The 18,390-nt window shown below is 59.3% G+C and overlaps 1 protein-coding gene across 1 annotated transcript in view; it reads left to right on the forward strand.

Moving 5' to 3' along the window:
• The window catches only part of AGRN (agrin), a 151,892-nt gene that overhangs the window by 100,208 nt on the left and 33,294 nt on the right, over positions 1-18,390 (forward strand). The window contains exons 7-14 of the mRNA XM_054175724.1: positions 1,294-1,518; positions 2,654-2,860; positions 9,849-10,070; positions 12,454-12,648; positions 15,342-15,542; positions 17,509-17,654; positions 17,867-17,972; positions 18,275-18,388. Coding sequence (XP_054031699.1) covers positions 1,294-1,518; positions 2,654-2,860; positions 9,849-10,070; positions 12,454-12,648; positions 15,342-15,542; positions 17,509-17,654; positions 17,867-17,972; positions 18,275-18,388 — 1,416 coding nt within the window. The remainder of the gene's footprint in view (positions 1-1,293; positions 1,519-2,653; positions 2,861-9,848; positions 10,071-12,453; positions 12,649-15,341; positions 15,543-17,508; positions 17,655-17,866; positions 17,973-18,274; positions 18,389-18,390) is intronic.

Consider the following 18,390-nt stretch of genomic DNA (forward strand, 5'->3'; position numbering starts at 1 on the left):
AGGGAAGGAGCCTGCTCGGGCACACACAGACCTGCAGCTGTGCTTTCTTTGCTCAGTCCCAAGCAGGGTGAGGTGGGTGCAAGTGGGAGGTGTGAAAGAGAGGTCACCCTGGGCTGCCCCAGGTGTCTGGGGGCAGAGGGCAGGCTTGGAGCCTCGCTGCTCCTTGGTGGCCCTCCTGGTTTTAGCTGGGCATCAGCAGAACCTCAGGCAGCTCAGCCGGGCTGAGGAGCTGGGCTGTGGAGCTTGAACGCTTGCAGGACTTGGCTGGGTGTGCTCTGAGGCCTGAGCACATACTGTGAGGTAGGGGAGAGGGTGAGGCTGGGCAGTGCAGGCAGGGCACGTCTCAGATATCCTCAACCTGCAGCTCCTGAGCCATGGCCTTGCTTCTGCCTCATCCTCCACCCCTCTGATGCAATCCCCACCTCCTCAGTTGCAACACATCCCTGCCTCATCCCCTTGGCTGTATCACATCCCTGCCTCATCCCCAGCCCCTCTGGTGTGGTCCCCATTCTCCTCAGCTCTACAACATCCCTGCCTCATCCCCAGCCCCTCTGGTGAGGTCCCCATCTCCTCATCCCCACCACATCCCTACCTCATCCCCACCACATCCCTACCTCATCCCCACCTCATCCCCACCACATCCCTACCTCATCCCCACCACATCCCTACCTCATCCCCACCACATCCCTACCTCATCCCCACCACATCCCTACCTCATCCCCACCACATCCCTACCTCATCCCCACCCCCTCTGGTGTGGTCCCCATCTCCTCAGCTCTACCACATCTGCTTAGTGCAGAGGAGCTTGGACTGAATGACCTGTTTAGTCTGGAGAAGACTGAGAGGGGATTTAAGTAATGTTTATGAATAACTGAGGGCTGGGGTTCAGGAGGGAAGGGACAGGGACAGGCTCTGCTCAGCTGCACCCTGGGATAGGACAAGGAGCAATGGATATGAACTCCAGCACAGGAGGTTCCACCTCAAGGTGAGGAGGAACTTCTGCCCTGTGAGGGTCAGAGAGCACTGGAACAGGCTGCCCAGAGAGTCTCCTCCTCTGGAGCCTTCCCATCCCTGCCTGGACGCGCTCCTGTGCAGCCCGTGCTGGATTCTGTGCTCCTGCTCCGGCCGGGGGCTCGGTCTTCGAAGGTCCCTTCCAACCCTTAGCATCCTGCGACCCGTCCAGGTCCCTTCCCACCCAAAGCAGCGTGCGAGGGGCAGGCCGAGGAGGGCTCCCGGGGCGGGGAGGGGGGCAGGGCAAGGGGCAGCGCTGACCGCCCGTGTCCGTGTGCGCAGACCCGTGCCGAGGCGTGCCCGGCGAGGCGGGCCGCGTGTGCCGCGTGAACCCCCGCAGCCGGCGGGCGGAGCTGCTGCCGCGCCCCGAGGGCTGCCCGCCGCGGCGGGAGCCGGTCTGCGGCGACGACGGCGTCACCTACGAGAGCGAGTGCGTGATGCTTCGCTCCGCCGCCATCCGCGGGCTGCACGTCCAGAAGGTGCGCTCGGGGCAGTGCCAGCAGCAGGGTGAGTGCCCAGCGCCCCCGGCCGGCGTCCCGGCCCAGCCCCTGCCGAGGGGGCGGGCGAAATGGGGGGTGGGGGGCCCTGATGGCTGCGGGGAGGTCGGGCTGGGGGACCGTCGGAGGCTCCTTCTGGCCCTGACCGTTCGTTGGTGCTCTGCTTGGTGCTCTGAGTCTAGGACTGAGTCTAGGACTGAGTCTAGGACTGACTATGATTGACTCTATGATTCTCTGGTTGATTCTGTCATTGATTCTGTCATTGATTCTCTGAGTCTGTGATTGATTCAATGATTCTCTGGTTGATTCTGTGATTGATTCTGTGATTCTCTGATTGATTCTGTGATTGATTCAATGATTCTCTGGTTGATTCTGTGACTGATTCTGTGATTGATTCTATAATTCTGTGATTGATTCTGTGATTGATTTTGTGATTGATTCTATGATTCTCTGGTTGATTCTGTGATTGATTCTGTGATTCTCTGATTGATTCTGTGATTGATTCAATGATTCTCTGGTTGATTCTGTGACTGATTCTGTGATTGATTCTATAATTCTGTGATTGATTCTGTGATTGATTTTGTGATTGATTCTATGATTCTCTGGTTGATTCTGTGTATGATTCTCTGATTCTGTGATTGATTCTCTGATTCTGTGATTGATTCTGTGATTGATTCTATGATTCTCTGGTTGATTCTCTGGTTGATTCTGTGATTGATTCTGTGATTCTCTGGTTGATTCTGTGATTGATTCTCTGGTTGATTCTGTGATTGATTCTATGATCCTCTGGTTGATTCTGTGATTGATTCTCTGGTTGATTCTCTGGGTCTATGAGATTGATTCTCTGGTTGATTCTGTGGTGCTGTGGTTGGTGCTGTGGTCGGTTCTGTGATTGGAGAGAAGCACCTGTGGAACACAGAACACATCAATCCATAATACACACAACAGAACACAGGAGGAGGGGATTGGATGATGGGAACAAGTTCTTGGCTATGAGGGTGGTGGAGGAGCATGCCCGGGGCGGGCAGGCAGGCAGGGGGAGCATGCCCGGGGCGGGCAGGCAGGCAGGGGGAGCATGCCCGGAGCGGGCAGGGGGAGCATGCCCAGGGCAGTGAGCAAGCTCCTCTCTGTGTCTCTCGTCCCAGACCGGTGTCAGGAGGAGTGCAAGCTGAACGCCGTCTGCCTGAACCGGCGGGGGGCTGCTCGCTGCTCCTGCGAGCGCCTGGCCTGCGACGGAGCCTACAGACCCCTGTGCGCCCGCGACGGCCGCACCTACAACAACGACTGCCAGCGCCGCCGGGCCGAGTGCCAGCAGCAGGCTGCCATCCCCGTCAAGCACCAGGGACCCTGTGGTAAGCGCTGGGTGCCCCCCACGGGGACGCTTGGGAACTTCAGCCCGGCGGAGCAGCTCCGCCGGCCGCCGCCCCCTCGCTCCTCGGCCCTCCCCCAGCAGCCGCCGTGAGGCAGGGGCGGTGGTGTCGGGACGGGGAAGGTAAGTCGAGTGCCGGCGGCCAGCGGCTGGGCAAGCCAGCAGGGTGCCTGAAAGGGTGGCAAGCCCTGCCCAGGCTGCCCAGAGAGGCTGTGGAGTCTTCATCTCTGGAGACCTCCCCCAGCCCAGCTGGATGTGCCTCTGTGTGACCTGCTCTGGATGATCTCTGGAGGTCCCTTCCAACCCCTGGCATCCTGTGATCCCTTCCTCCCTGGCTTTTTTCCCTTCCAGCAGTCCTCCTGTGTGTGTCTGTGTGTGTGTGTGCACGGGTTCCTCCTTGTCTTGTCTCTGTCTGGTGTGCCCAGTACCAGGGGGCAAGAATCCTTTGTGCTTAACCAGTACCCACATGTCTGCTGTCCAGCTGGCTCCTCTCATTCACCACCACCACCACAGCCAGGTGCACATCCACCACCACCACCACGCAGGTCCTGTGCAGCCCTCACCATTCATTTCTCCTCCCAGGGTAGTGCCAGCCCCCAAGCTCCTTCCATGCCTCCCCCTCCATGCCCTGCCTGCTTCTCTCAGCTCCAGGTACTCTCCATCAGGAACTCTTTGCCAGCGTGCCTGCTCTCTGGAGGCCTCTCCATGCCTTTGCCTCGTCTCTGGGAGGAGCTTTTGACCTTTCCAATGGATGTTTTTTTTTTCCAGGACTGTGTGATAGGAAGGGGCCCTTGGGGTCCCTGCAGTGCTGGGGACATCCAGTGTCACAGTGAAGACTGAGGAGGTCAAGCATGGGTTGGTCTGCACGGGGTGGAAGGGACCAGCCACTGCAGCTCCAATGGCTTCTGGAGCAGCTTTGGAGCTGTCATTTGGTGCTGATGTTCCATGAGATGTCAGCTCCAGCAAACCTCCTTGGAAATCAGGCCCCATGTGGCCTGGATGTGTTTTGTTGGCTTTGTGCTCCTGCAGTGGGCTTTTGCTGCTGCTGCCAGGCATTGCTCAGCTGCTTGGAAACTGTTTGTCAGGCTCCCAAAATCCCACTCAGTGTAATCACCACTGGTAGTTTTAATCACCCCTTTCATCCTCTTTCTGGTGCTTGGATGGTTAGGAGCCAGCTCCCCAAGTTCTCCCTACAGGGAGAGGCCATCTCTCAGTCCTCTCTTCCCCCCAGCCATGGGGGAGTGCTGCTGGATGGCAACCAGAAGCCTTGCCAGGAAGCCAGCAGGTCTGGCACTCCTTTCCTTTCCTGCCCCTGTGCCATTGTGGAGCTTTGCTGGAGCTGTGCTCACCCTCTGGGGCTGGAGCAGGAGTGCTCAGGGCTGCTTCTGGCACAGGGAGGGGTGGGGATGAAGTGAGGTGCCTGTGGCTGGGCTGCTGGGGCAGTGGGGCCAGGAGGCTGTGTGCAGCTAGGTGGCCTTGGGCTCTCTACAAAGCCTTCCCTGTACCTCTCAGCCCTTGCTGAGGCTTCCCAAGCATTTCCAGGGTGAGCAGAGGACTTGTGCTGCTGTCTGCACACTGTTTCCACCACCCTGAGTGGGCACTGGGATGTGGTCCCTATCCATCTGCTGTTCCTCCAAACCACCCCGAGGTGTGGCCAAGCCTTTAGCCTCCTCATCAGCTGAGGAAAGCATCTTCTGCCTGAGCTGAGAGCTGCCCTGTGGAAAGGAAGCTTGTCCCCCAGTGTGCCACCACCAGGGCAGGCTCAGGGTGAGGTGAGAAGCAGGTTTAGAAGTGGGGATGGGGAGGTGCTGCTGCCTGCCAGCCTCTGTGTCAAGACAGGTCTCAGCATGAGCCCAGCTGGTGGTGCTGACTTCTCTCCTTGGGCTGCAGGGTGCAGTCCACCAGCACAAGGCTGGGACAGGATTAGAGTCACAGAATGGTTAGGATTGGAAGGGACCCCAAGGCTCAGCCAGTCCCAACCCCCTGCCATGGGCAGGGACACCTCACACCGCAGCAGGTTGCTCACAGCCACCTCCAGCCTGGCTGCAAACACCTCCAGGCAGGAGGCTTCCACCACCTCCCTGGGCAGCCTGTGCCAGGCTCTCACCACCCTCCTGGGCAACAACTTCCTCACATCCAATCTCAATCTCCCCACTTCTAGCTGTGCTCCATCCCCCCCAGTCCTATCACTCCCTGACACCCTCAAAAGTCCCTCCCCAGCTTTCTTGGAGCCCCCTGCAGATCCTGGAAGGCCACAATTAGGTCTCCTGGGAGCCTTCTCCTCTCCAGCCTGCACAACCCCAACTCCCTCAGTCTGTCCTCACAGCAGAGCAGCTCCAGCCCTCTGCTCCTCCTCGTGGCCCTTCCCTGGACACCTTCCAGCACCTCCAGATCCTTCTTGTAACAGAGGCTCCAGAAGTGGATGCAGTGGGGTCTCAGCAGAGCAGAGGCAGAGAATGCCCTCCCTGGCCCTGCTGGTTGGTGTGATGAGTGCTGTAGGGCTGGTAGGACCCTTGGCAGTGGGTGAGACCAAGGAGTGAGGGAGCTCTGCCTGCATCCAGCACCCAAGGTGGGGAGTGTGGGGAGTTCTTTACTCATCATGGAAGAAGCTCTTTACTGTGAGGGTGGTGGAACACTGCAGCAGGTTGCCCAGACAGGTGGTGGAGCCCTCCCCAGTCCCTGGAGGTATTAGGAAACCCCTGTAGACATGGCACTGTGCTTTAATGGCCATGGCACTGTTGGGTCAGTGGTTGGACCTGATGATCTTGGAGGTCTTTTCCAACCCAAACAGGCTTCAGTGGAGCTCCTGGGTTGTAAACTGGTGGAAGCCCTGAGTCTGGGCTTGCTCAAGTCTCAGTCTGGGCCACTTTGCCCAGTGAGAAGGTGGTGGAGGCCTCATTCCTGGAGACATTGCAGGTCAGGCTCAATGGGGCTCTGAGCAACCTGATCTAGTTGGGGCTCTCCCTGCTGACTGCAGGGATGGGTTGGGCTGGATGAGCTTTCAAAGATCCCTTCCAGCCTGATGCATTGATGATTCTGTGATTCATCCTCTGTGCTGTGAGGCTGCAGGAGATGCAGGGAGCTGGGGAAGGGGAGGAGGGAAGGAAGGAAGGAAGGAAGGGAAGCCAGGGCTGTTGGTGTGGTGGCAGGGGTTTGATCTCTCGTGGCTCTGATGAACAATGAGCTCTGCTGCTGCCTTTTCCAGCAGCAAGGCAAAGGAGGCAAAGCCAAACAAAATGCTCCAGACCTTGATTTTAATGCTCTGGCACCATGGTGGTGCAGCTGAGAAAGAAGAGATGGGATGAGAGACCGGTGTGGACAGGAGGTGGAGGGTTGTTGTATCTGTCTTTTCCTCCCTGCCTCTCTCTGCTCTCTCTCTCTCCTCTGTTTTTTCTCCCTCTGCTCTTTCTCTCTCTTTCCTTTTTGGTCTGTGTCTTGTGTTTTACAGTGTTGCCTGTGTGGAGGAAGGAATTGTGTCCTGGCAGCACCCTTCTGCTCCCTACCCGGACAGCTCTGCTAGGAGGTCTGCTTTCTTCCCTTCCCCACGGCCACTGCCACTCCTGGCTTCTTCCCACTGCTCCCCAACCTCTCCACTTGTGCTTGAGAGCCCCCCCAGGATGGGGAGATGGCCCTGGGTTTGCTCCCATCCCTCGTCCCAGTCACTTCCAGCTGGAATGGGAATGCCTGGCCGTGCTCTGGGCTCTCGTCCGATGCTTGCTGTGGCTTGGCCCTTTGAGGCAAAGGAGAGGGGGAGCAGAGGTGGGTGCTGTGAGCCCCCCCACTCCTAAGTGAGCCCCTCTACATCAGGCTGGACTGCCCCTGGTTGATTTTTACCTCTCCTTTTGCACCCAACTAACCCTCCTTTCTTCCCTACCTCCTCCTTTCTTCCCCACCTCCTCCTTCCCAGAGACTTGTGCCTGCCTTGGGACTGTGATGCTTGTCCCCTTGCTCTCCATAGTGTGTGTCACTCTTGTCTGTGCAAGCCCAGTGGGCAGGGGCTCTGCAGGGACCACAGCCCCCCCAGCCCAGTGCCCAGCAGAGCACCCTGTGCCTCTTGGAAGTGCTGAGTCTGTGCTCAGCTGTGGTTCTTTCCCTCTGAATACTTCCCTGAGGAGCTGGTGCTGAAGCTCTTGGGTGTGATGGGCAGGGCTTGCTGGGGTGTGATGGGTTACACAGCAGCTTCAGAGCTGCTTCTCCATAGTCATCCCCAGGCAAGGGCTTGCAGTGCTCAGTGTGCCTGGGAGCCAGGGCTTGGTTGGGTTTCTGCAAAGCTCAGCAGCAGGTGAAGGATCACAGGCTGCAGAAGGAGCATTTTGCCTGCTCTGTGCCTTGGCCTCCCTGCCTGAGAGCTGGAGAGGGGCCAGGAGCCAAAGCAGGTCTTGATTGTAGCACAGCCTAAGGTCCTTGCTCTGTAGGTCCTCATTCTATCCACCCACACCAAAACTGGTGTCAGCTCCCCCACACCTCCTTGACGTCTGCAGGTGCCCAAGCCCGGGTGTGAAATCTCACAGCCTCAGATTCAGGCTGGGAAGGAGCTTCCTGTGCTGCTTCTCTGCAGGTCTGGCTGCTGGAGAGGGCAGGGGAGGTCAGGGCAGTGTTCTCCAGCAGGCTTGGCACCTCCCTGCACCCTCACCCCCTTGCTCACCAAGGCAAGAGTGTGAATTTGGGTCTAAATGAGCAGATTGATTTGCTTCATGCCTAGCTCCTTACTTCCTGCCTAACTGTCTCCAGAAAAGCTGCTCTTCCCCATGCAAGGGGGCTCTGGGGGCCTGAGGGGCATCACCATGGCAGAGATGGTGTTCTGAGAAAGGGAAGCACAAGCAGGAAGTGTGAGCAGCATCAGAGGGTAAGAAGCAGGAGCAAGGAGCAAAGCCCAGGCAGGAGGTGTGAGCAGCATCAGAGGGCAGGGTGAAGGAGCAAGGAGCAAAGCACAAGCAGGAGGTGTGAGCAGCATCAGAGGGCAGGGAGCAGGAGCAAGGGGCAAAGCACAAGCAGGAGGTGTGAGCAGCATCAGAGGGTAAGAAGCAGGAGCAAGGAGCAAAGCCCAGGCAGGAGGTGTGAGCAGCATCAGAGGGCAGGGTGAAGGAGCAAGGAGCAAAGCCCAGGCACGAGGTGTGAGCAGCATCAGAGGGCAGGGAGCAGGAGCAAGGAGCAAAGCCCAGGCAGGAGGTGTGAGCAGCATCAGAGGGTAAGAAGCAGGAGCAAGGAGCAAAGCACAAGCAGGAGGTGTGAGCAGCATCAGAGGGCAGGGAGCAGGAGCAGGCAGCAGTTCCTGCTCCTTGGGTATTTCTCAGCAGCTCCTCAGCTGCAGGGAAGTTGTGGGGGGACAGCTGAAAAGGCTGGGTTGAAGGAGTGGCCCTGTGCTTGAACTGTCCCCCTGTCTTCCCTGTTCCTTTGCAGACCCTTGGCTCTAAGTTTTGACTTGGTAGGTGCTTCCCAAAGAGGCAAGTCCCAAACCCAGGCTTGCCTTTGCCCATGCTCTTGGCCATTTCTTGGCTGGCTGACAGCATGCAGCCAGGTTCCTGAGGGTCCAAGCCTTGCTCTTGCTCTGCAGATAAGCCACCTTGGTCCTAGGAGGGGATGGCAATGGCCCTGCCGCCCCATCAGCAGGTTCTGGAGGGCTTTGTCTGTCCTGCTCCACTCCAGCTTTGTGCCTGCCTCGCTCTGTGGTGCTGGTGGGGCTGTGCTGTGTCTGCCTGTTGCATCCATCTCCTCTTGGCTGTCTGTCCATCCACATCCATTCCGTTGTGTGTCCGCGTCGGCGTCCGGCCCGGGTTACGGCTGGTGTCCTTTCCTCGCCCCAGGTCCTCAGGGCTCTGGCTTGAGTCACAAGGAAGGGGTTGCTGGGCAGTGCTGGGTCTCTCCCCAGCAGCACAGCCAGCCCTGCCTCTTAGCTGCCTGGCTTCTGGATGGTGGAACAGATCTGGATGGGGGATTTGCTTGCTGGGTTGGCCTTCGCCGAGCGGGCTGGCAGCCAGGTGGAACCACAGCACTTCCCCTGGGAGCCATTCCAGAGCTGCACCCAGGAGCTGGATGCAGGCTTTCCTCTGTGCTCTCACCATCAGGGGTGGTTGCTCAGCCCATCACTGCTGGCTGTCTTGCAGGCAAGGTGCCACCTTCACGGCACCACACTGTGGGCACTGCCCATCCCCCAGAGAGCCTCAGGGCTCTGCTTCTGGAGCCAGATGCCCAGGCAAGGGCATCACAGCTCTTCATCTTTATGCAGAGCAGCTCCATGACCTTGCCAGCACCAGCCTGCAAGGCAGCTGAGCTGCTGGGGAAAGAAGAGAGAGACAGAGGCTGTGTGGTGAAGCCAGATGCAGATGTCCTCTCCAGCCAGATCTTCCTGGCTGTTGCCACAAGCTGTCAGGATGAGCTGGTCAGGAGACAGTGTGATTCTGAGTGGCCTGGAAGCACTGAGACCAACACTGAGGAAGGCTTTCTGATGCCTCCTGCCCTCAGCCAATGGAGCTGGTCATTCAGATGCCCAGATCCTGGCACCAGTGCTGCCCAGGCAAAAGAAGTTGCAGCTGCTGGCCTGGCCACAAGGAGCCTGTGTCGGCCTCCCTTGGTACATGATGCTTGTCCTTGCTGCTGGCTGTGAGCTGCTGGGGAGCCTCAGGTGCAGAAACCCCCTCTGGCCAGCCCTTTGGGGCTGGAGCTGGGCTGGAGGAGAGGAGGCAGCAGCCCTGTCCGCGGCGCGCGGGGAGAAGATCCTGTGCCTGCTTCCCATCCCTAACCTCTGCCAAGCATGGGGACCACGCTGAGCTGGGCATGTCGGGGGCGGGCAGGGGGGCATGGAGGGTGCGGGGGCTGGTGCCAAGGGCAGGAGCTGTGTGCATTTGGCACGGCTTTGGGGGTGGGGAGGTGGGGGCTGGGCAGCCTGGCACGCATCGCTCTGCACGCCGCTGAGGGCAGCCGGGCCGGCGGCGGGCTCCCACCACCGCCTTTCCCTCCTCTCCCTTCCGCAGACCTGGGGGTGCCCAGCCCCTGCCTGAGCGTGGAGTGCACCTTCGGGGCCACGTGCGTGGTGAAGAACCAGGAGGCTGTGTGTGAGTGCCAGCAGGTGTGCCAGGGCCGCTACGACCCCGTGTGCGGCACCGACAACCGCACCTACGGCAACCCCTGCGAGCTCGACGCCATGGCCTGCGTCCTCAAGAGGGAGATCAAAGTCAAGCACAAAGGGCCCTGCGGTAAGAGGCCGTCCCCGAAGGGCTTCCCTCCACCTGCTGCTGCTCTGCTCACTGGGTGTGCTGCAAGCAGGGAGGTGGCTGCGGGGAGAGAGAGCCTCTGGGTTGCGGCGGGGCTTGGGCTGCCCTCCTGGGGTGGTGGTGGTGGGGAAAGACCTCGGAGGTCACAGAGTCAATAAGGTTGGAAAAGGCCTCAGGGATCATCAAGTCCAACCTGCCACCCAGCACCTCCTGACTAACTAAACCATGGCTCCAAGTGCCACATCCAAGCCCCTCCTGAACACCTCCAGGGATGGGGACTCCACCACCTCCCTGGGCAGCACATCCCAAGGGCCAATCTCTCTGTCTGGGAAGAACTTTCTCCTCACCTCCAGCCTAAACCTCCCCTGGCACAGCTTGAGACTGTGGCCTCTTGTTCTGGTGCTGCTTGCCTGGGAGAAGAGCCCAACCCCCACCTGGCTACAACCTCCCTGCAGGGAGTTGGAGAGAGCAAGAAGGTCTCCCCTGAGCCTCCTCTTCTGCAGGCTAAGCAACCCCAGCTCCCTCAGCCTCTCCTCCCAGGGCTGTGCTCCAGACCCCTCCCCAGCTTTGTTGCCCTTCTCTGGACACCTTCCAGTGTCTCAATGTCCTTCTTAAACTGAGGAGCCCAGAACTGGACACAGGACTCAAGGCCTCAGCAGTGCTGAGCACAGGTCTTTGCAATGAGAGTGCTGAGACACTGGGCCAGGTTCCCCAGAGGTGGGGTTGAGGTCCCATCCCTGAAGACAATCAAGAGCAGGCTTGGTGTGGCCCTGGGCAGCCTAGTTGGAGGTGTCCCTGCTGACTGCAGGGGGGTTGGGCAAGGTGACCTTTGAGAGAGTCCCTTCTAACCTGATGCAGTCTGTGAATCCTCAGCCCTCATCAGGTCAGATGGAAGTGCTGGTACCAACTGCAGGCAGTTACAGGAGAAACAGAGCAGGGTGCAGGTACTTCACCTGCTGGGAGCATGCACAGATTCCTGCATTCACAGAATGGTTTGGGTTGGAAGGGGTCTTAAAGATCATCCACTTCCAACCTCCCTTCAGGGACACTTCCCACTAGCCAGGTTGTCCTGGAACACCTCCAGGCAGGAGGCTTCCACCACCTCCCTGGGCAACCTGTGCCAGGCTCTCACCACCCTCCTGGGGAACAACTTCTTCCTCACAGCCAATCTCAATCTCCCCACTTCTAGTTTTGTTCCATCCCACCCTTGCTGTAAAGAGGAGGAAATTGCTGCCCTTGTCTGCTCCCAGGCTGCCTTGAGCAGTCCCTCTCCTGCCCTGCAGAGCCCAGGCCTGGCTTTGTGCTGCAGATAGAAACCTCCTGGCCAACAGCCTGCGCAGACCGAGCAGGAGGTTGTTGCATCTTCTCTCCCCCATGCAAAGGTAGCAGCTGCTGTGTGAAAGAGAAAGAAGGGAAGGAGGAAAAAACAGAATACATCTTGGAGCCAAATTCCTGATGATCTGAATGGCAGGGAGGGGAGAGGGAATTTGTCTGAAGGAGAAAATGAAACACCCAGGAGGCTGAGAGACCTGGGGCTGCTTAGCCTGGGGAAGGGAAGGCTGAGAGGAGATCAATAGCTAAAGGGTGAGGGGCAAGGGGATGGGGTCAGACTCTTCTCACTGGTGCCCAGTGACAGGAGGAGGGGCAATGGGTGCAGCCTGGAAGTTCTGCCTCATCCTGAGGGGGAAAATTCTTTGCTGAGAGGCTGCTGGAGCCCTGGAGCAGGCTGCCCAGGGAGGTTGTGGAGTCTCCTTCCCTGGAGAGCTTCCAACCCCCCCTGGCCATTGTGCTGCTGGGCAGGGTGCTGTGGGTGCCCTGCTGGAGCAGGGGGGTTGGACTGGGTGATAGGACTGGAGGGGAATGAAACAGAACTAGAAGTGGGGAGATTGAGATTGGATGTGAGGAAGAAGTTGTTGCCCATGAGGGTGATGAGAGCCTGGCACAGGTTGCCCAGGGAGGTGGTGGAAGCCTCCTGCCTGGAGGTGTTTGCAGCCAGGCTGGAGGTGGCTGTGAGCAACCTGCTGCGGTGTGAGGTGTCCCTGCCCATGGCAGGGGGTTGGCACTGGCTGAGCCTTGAGGTCCCTTCCAACCCTTCTCGTTCTCTGATTCCATGATTCTAGGATCCCCAGAGAGCCCTTCCAACCTCCACCATGCTGGGGCTCTGTGATTCTGAGTCAGGAGGTGCAAGCTGAGGGCAAATGGTCCCAGCCCCTCATCCTGTCACTGGGCACCCCTGAGCAGAGCCTGGCCCCATCCTGCTGCCCTCCACCCTTTCAGCCCCGAGAAGACCTCCGGCCGTGGCGCTCGGCTGGGCGGCGCTGCCAGCCCGCCCTGCTCTCCTAACCTGCTGGTTTTTCCCACCCAGACCCTTGTGGCAAGTGCCAGTTTGGGGCCATCTGCGAGGCAGAGACGGGCAGGTGCGTGTGCCCCACCGAGTGCGTGCCCTCCTCCCAGCCCGTGTGCGGCACCGACGGCAACACCTACGGCAGCGAGTGCGAGCTCCACGTCCGCGCCTGCACCCAGCAGACCAACATCCTGGTGGCTGCCCAAGGAGACTGCAGTGAGTCTGGCAAGCTCCCCTCCCCTTCCTCTTCCCCCCTCCCCTTCCTGCTGCTGCCATTTCAGAGAGAGGATGCTCAGCCCTGCTGGGCCCCCCAGGTGCCCCCGAGTTGGCCGTGGCCGCCCAGGGCTCACCAGTCACAGTATCACAGTCTCACAGTATCACAGTCTGGCAGTATCACAGTCTCATAGTATCAATAAGGTTGGAAGAGACCTCAAAGGTCATTGAGTCCAATCTCTCACCATAGACCTCATGACTAGGCCATGGCACCAAGTGCCACATCCAATCCCCTCTTGAACACCTCCAGGGATGGGGACTCCACCACCTCCCTGGGCAGCACATCCCAATGGCCAACAGCTCTCTCAGTGAAGAACTTTCTCCTCACCTCCAGCCTAAACTTCCCCTGGCACAGCTTGAGACTGTGGCCTCTTGTTCTGGTTGCCTGGGAGAAGAGCCCAGCCCACTCCTGGCTACAACCTCCCTTCAGGTAGTGGTAGACAGCAATAAGGTCACCCCTGAGCCTCCTCTTCTCCAGGCTAAGCAACCCCAGCTCCCTCAGCCTCTCCTCCCAGGGCTGTGCTCCAGACCCCTCCCCAGCCTTGTTGCCCTTCTCTGGACACCTTCAAGTGTCTCAATGTCCTTCTTAACCTGAGTGGCCCAGAACTGGACAGTCGTGTGTGGCGCCCTGGCACTGCCGTGGAGGAGGCAAAGCCTGGGGTTGGGATGTGTGGAGGGTCTGCCCAGCCCTCTTCCTGGTGCTTTTGTGCGTTGTTCTCGGGGCTTGCCAGGGGGATATCAGCTCCAGAGGCACGGGGCTTGCCCCAGGGACACCCAGCAGCCTGGCTCTGGGCTGCAGCCCTTGGTTGGTCTCTTGGAGCCTGTGCCTGAGGGCTTTCCCCTTCTCTGGTGTGGCCTTGCCTTTTGGCCTCATAAGAACTGGGCATCTTGAGCATCCCAGACCACTTCATTTTAGGCTCAGCTGTGCATCATAGGTGGGATCTGCTCTCCTTGTTGCTTGTCTGAGCCAAGCACAGAAACTGGACCTAATGTCCATCGAGCCAAGCAAAGAAATTGGTCTAAAAGCATCTTAATAGCTACCACCAGAGCTGAAAGCATCCAGGATCTATCTGATCACACAGCTCATCTCAGCAGCTTTCCCTTCCCTCCATCCCCTGGGGTTAATTCCTCTTTGTTCCTCTGTTTTCCCCCCACTCCCCAGCCCAGGCAACTCTCTGTGCTAATTTCCTAATGAATTAAAAGCCCTGCCTGGGTTCTTCCCTAGGACAAAGGCTCCTTCAGTGAAAGGAGGGCTTTGAGCTTCAGAAAACCTGTCCAGCTGGGGCTGGTGGTCAGGGGTGAAGTGTGCAGGGAGGTCCTCTGTAAGGCTGGGACAGAAGGATGAGTGTGACAGATGGCTCTCAGTGCAAACAGGAGGCTGAGGTTGAGCTGTAACTGCATTACATGATCTGAAGGGATCCTACAGGCAGGCTGGGGAGGGGCTGTTTAGAAGGGCTCTGAGGGATAGGATGAGAGGCAGTGGTTTGAACCTGGAGCAGGGCAGAGTTAGGCTGGACATCAGGAGGAAGCTCTGCACAGGGAGAGTGGGGAAATGCTGGAACAGGCTGCCCAGAGAGGTGGTGGAGGCCTCATCCCTGGAGACATTCAGGGTCAGGCTTGATGTGGCCCTGGGCAGCTTTATCTCATTGGGGATGACTCTGCTGCCTGCAGGGGGGGGTTGGCCAAGCTGCCCTTTGAGGCTCCCTTCCAACCTGATGCAATCTGTGAATCTGTTGGGATACACCATGAGAGCAGAGGAGATTTGTGGTGGGTGCCCTGCACGCAGCCCTTGTGGGAGTGCTGGGAAGCAGAGGTGCCCACGAGTGCCACTTGCCCACTGCAGAGCCTTGGCATGGCTTAAACAAGCAAGAAGAGCCCAGTGGGGAGGAGGAGGAGCTCTGTGCTTGCCTCAGGGCATGATGTGAGAATAGAATAGAATAGAATAGAATAGACCAGACCAGGTTGGAAGAGACCTGGAAGAGACTGATGATCTGATGGGGCTGAGGGAGCTGGGGTTGCTTAGCCTGCAGAAGAGGAGGCTCAGGGGAGACCTTCTTGCTCTCTCCAGCTCCCTGAAGGGAGGTTGGAGCCAGGTGGGGGTTGGTCTCTTCTCCCAGGCAAGCAGCACCAGAACAAGAGGACACAGTCTCAAGCTGTGCCAGGGAAGGTTTATGCTGGATGTTAGGAAGAAGTTCTTCAGAGAGAGAGAGATTGGCCGTTGGAATGTGCTGCCCAGGGAGGTGGTGGAGTCCCCATCCCTGGAGGTGTTTAGGAAGAGCCTGGATGAGGCACTCGGTGCCATGGTTTAGTTGATCAGATGGTGTTGGGGGATAGGTTGGACTGGATGATCTCTGAGGTCTCTTCCAACCTGGTTTATCCTATCCTCTCCCCTTCTGTCCTCTCCCCTTCTGTCCTCTCCCCTTCTATCCTCTCCCCTTCTGTCCTCTCCCCTATCCTCTCCTCCCCTCTCCACCCCCGCTGGTGTCAGAACAATCTCTGCTTTTCCTTTTCACACCCAGCAGTGATTTATTTACCTGTCTCTCCTTCCCTGCTGGAAGTCTGCAGGACTAAACTTTAAAGGGGGCAGGAAGCCTAACCCCACCCCCGCTGCTGCCCCTCTCTCTCCCCCCGCGCAGAGTCCTGCGGCGGCGCCGTGTGCTCCTTCGGCAGCCGGTGCGTGGCCGGGCAGTGCGTGTGCCCCCGCTGCGACAGCCAGCCCCTGGCACCCGTCTGTGGCACCGATGGCCTCACCTACCCCAGCCAGTGCCAGCTGCAGGCTGCCTCCTGCCAGCAGCAGAAGAGCATCGAGGTGGCCAGGGCGGGGCCGTGTGAGGACGGTAGGTTGGCGGCGAGGGGCGGGTGGGCATCGTGGCGGGGCCCTGAGGGGTGGGATGAGAGGCACCGGGTGCGAAGTGGCAGGCAGGAAGTTCTGCCTCAACATGAGGGGGCAAAAAATTCTTGGCTGTGGAGGGTGGCAGAGGCTGCCCAGGGGGGCTGTGGAGCCTCCCTCTCAGGAGAGACTCCAAAGCCCACCTGGCCGTTGGGGCGCTGGGCGACCACTCCTGCTTTGGCAGAGGGGTTGGACTCGGTCATCCCCACAGCTGCCTTCCAAGCCCCACCAGGCTGGGGTTCTGGGGTTCTGTGAGAGGGTGAGGAAGGGATGAGGTTGCAGCCAGGGGGTTCTTGCTCCTGATGCTGTGCTGTGAGCAATGTGAGCTCCTCTGTGCCACCTCCAGCATCCAGTGATGCTTGTCCTGGCTGCTGTCACCCAGCACGCTGCCTGCCACCTCCCTTCCCCCTTTGTCTGCCTTGCAGCCAGCAGTAACAAGAGGTGATGCCACCTGAAAGGAGTTTATCACTGCTTTAATTTCACACTTCAGTGGGCCTTGGCCAGGAGAAATGGAGCTCTTTCTGGGGCAGGCAGCCTGGCAGCTGCTTTTGATTCCCTCTGCTCCAGGGGCTGCTTGAGGCCCTGCCCTGTGGCCACTGTTGACTCAGTACCAAGCTCCAGGGGTTGGCTCTGCCTTGCTTGAGTGGTCTAAGAGCTGAGAACCTGCTGAGTTTTGCCACTGTGGAGGCAAAGCTGTAGGTTAACAGCAGCTGAGTGCAGGAGCAGGAGGTGTGTGAAGCTCACTGCTCTGCTGGGCTGACCTGGCCAGCTGAGGCTTTCTGGCTCATTGCACACAGAGCCTAGCTGGAAGGGACTTCAGTGCTCTGGAAGGGCACAGGGAGAGAGGAAGACATAACATGGTGCTTGATCACAGCCCTCCTTGGGGAATTGCAGGTTGATGTCCCTGTGGGAAAAGATCTTAAATAATTCTCTGTGTAATGCCAAGTGCCAGCCTTTGATCACTCAATACAAAGGGCCAGGTTGCCCTTCCCCCTGCTTCCCCTTTAAGAAGCCTTTGAAATCAGCAGCCCCTCTCTCTGGCTGCTGGACCTCTGGGCATCCTTGGGAGGTGCAGCAGAGTTTATGTGTTGTGAAGCATGTCTGGCAGAGTGAGCTTTCAGACTAAAGCCCAGGCTCAGCCCTCCTTCTGCTCTCTGGTTTCCATGTTTCTAGCAGCAGCAGCAGCAGCAATCTCCCTCTGTGCTTGGGAGGGCAGGGGAAAGGGGATGGAGTTGGAAGGAAGTGTGGAGTGAAGCTGTCACTAACCAGGTGGCAGCTCTTCCTCCTTTGCATGGCCCTCAGCTGGCTGACCTCCAGGTAGCCTGCAGAGCTCTGGGAGCTGCAGGGCCCTTTGCTGTTGCTCCTGTGGTGATGCCACGGAGAGGAAGACCTCAGGCCACCTGCTAAAGCATCCCTGGGCAGCTTTCCTTGTGTAGGCTTAGCACAGCCATGTGGGACAAGAGGCTTTCTCCACAGGACAGGGACCTTCTCTGAGGCCCAGGGTTGTGGGGTTGAACGTGACTTGGGCAGGCCTGTGCAGCAGTGGGCTGCTCCCCCTGCATCCAGGACACAGCTTTGGCTCAGAGGCTCACAGGCTGTTAGGGGTTGGAAGGGTCCTCTGGAGATCATCAAGTCCAACCCCCCTGCCAGAGCAGGGCCCTAGAATCCAGTGCAGGTCCCACAGGAACACATCCAGACAGGTGCTGAAAGTCTCCAGAGGAGGAGACTCCACAACCCGCCCCCCGGGGAGCCTGCTCCAGGGCTCTGTGACCCTCCCGGCGCAGAAGTTCCTCCTCGTGTTGAGGTGGAACCTCCTGTGCTGGAGCTTCCATCCACCGCCCCTGGGGTCAAGGAGAGGGCTTTGTGCCCACCCCTTCCTCTGCTCTGCTCACCGTGGCTCTGCTGCGCCGCAGAGTGCGGCTCGGGGGGCTCGGGCTCGGGCGACGGCAGCGAGTGCGAGCAGGACCGGTGCCGGCAGTTCGGGGGCTGGTGGGACGAGGACGCCGAGGACGACCGCTGCGTGTGCGACTTCACCTGCCTGGCGGTGCCACGCAGCCCGGTGAGCAGCCCTGGGGACGTCTGGGCTGCCTGCTCGAGTCCTCCCTCCCTCCCTCCCTCCCTCCCTCCCTCCCCCACGCCTCCTCTCTGCCCCTCGGTGACCTTCCCGCCTGGCCACCGGCATCCCGCGGGGAGGGAACCCACCCACGGGTAGGGAACCTGCCTGCCTGTGCCAGGTACAGCCCTGAGCGGGTCCCCTCCCTGTCCTGCCAGGTGTGTGGCTCTGATGGGGTGACCTACACCAACGAGTGTGAGCTGAAGAAGACCAGGTGTGAGAAGCGCCAGGACCTCTACGTCAGCAGCCAGGGGGCCTGCCGCGGTGAGTGCCCCCGGGGCAGCACGGCACAAGCCACCTCCCCTGGTCCCCAGCCTGGGGTCCCTTCCCTGGGGCTGAGCGAGGAAGTGCTCACTGAGCAGTGGCTGTGTGGGTTTGCTGCTTCCCTGCTGCCTCACTCCCTTTTACCCTGGCCAAGGGTAGGACCTCGCCTCAGCATCCCTGCAAGCACCACGCGGGGGGTTGCAAGGAGTGCTGCTGGCTGCTGCATCCCCCGTGTTGGCACTAGTGCCCAGCAGCAGCCTGCATGCCAGACATAACCAGTGCCTCTCTGCCTTCCTCTGCAGCCCTTGCCACAACCCCACCACCTCTCCTGGCTGTGCACTGCAGCCAGACCGTCTATGGATGCTGCCCAGACAACACGACCTTGGCGCTCGGAGTGGGGGCAGCTGGATGCCCAAGT

This window comes from Dryobates pubescens, chromosome 33, assembly GCF_014839835.1.
Source record: "Dryobates pubescens isolate bDryPub1 chromosome 33, bDryPub1.pri, whole genome shotgun sequence".
NCBI classification, from domain to species: Eukaryota; Metazoa; Chordata; class Aves; order Piciformes; family Picidae; genus Dryobates; species Dryobates pubescens.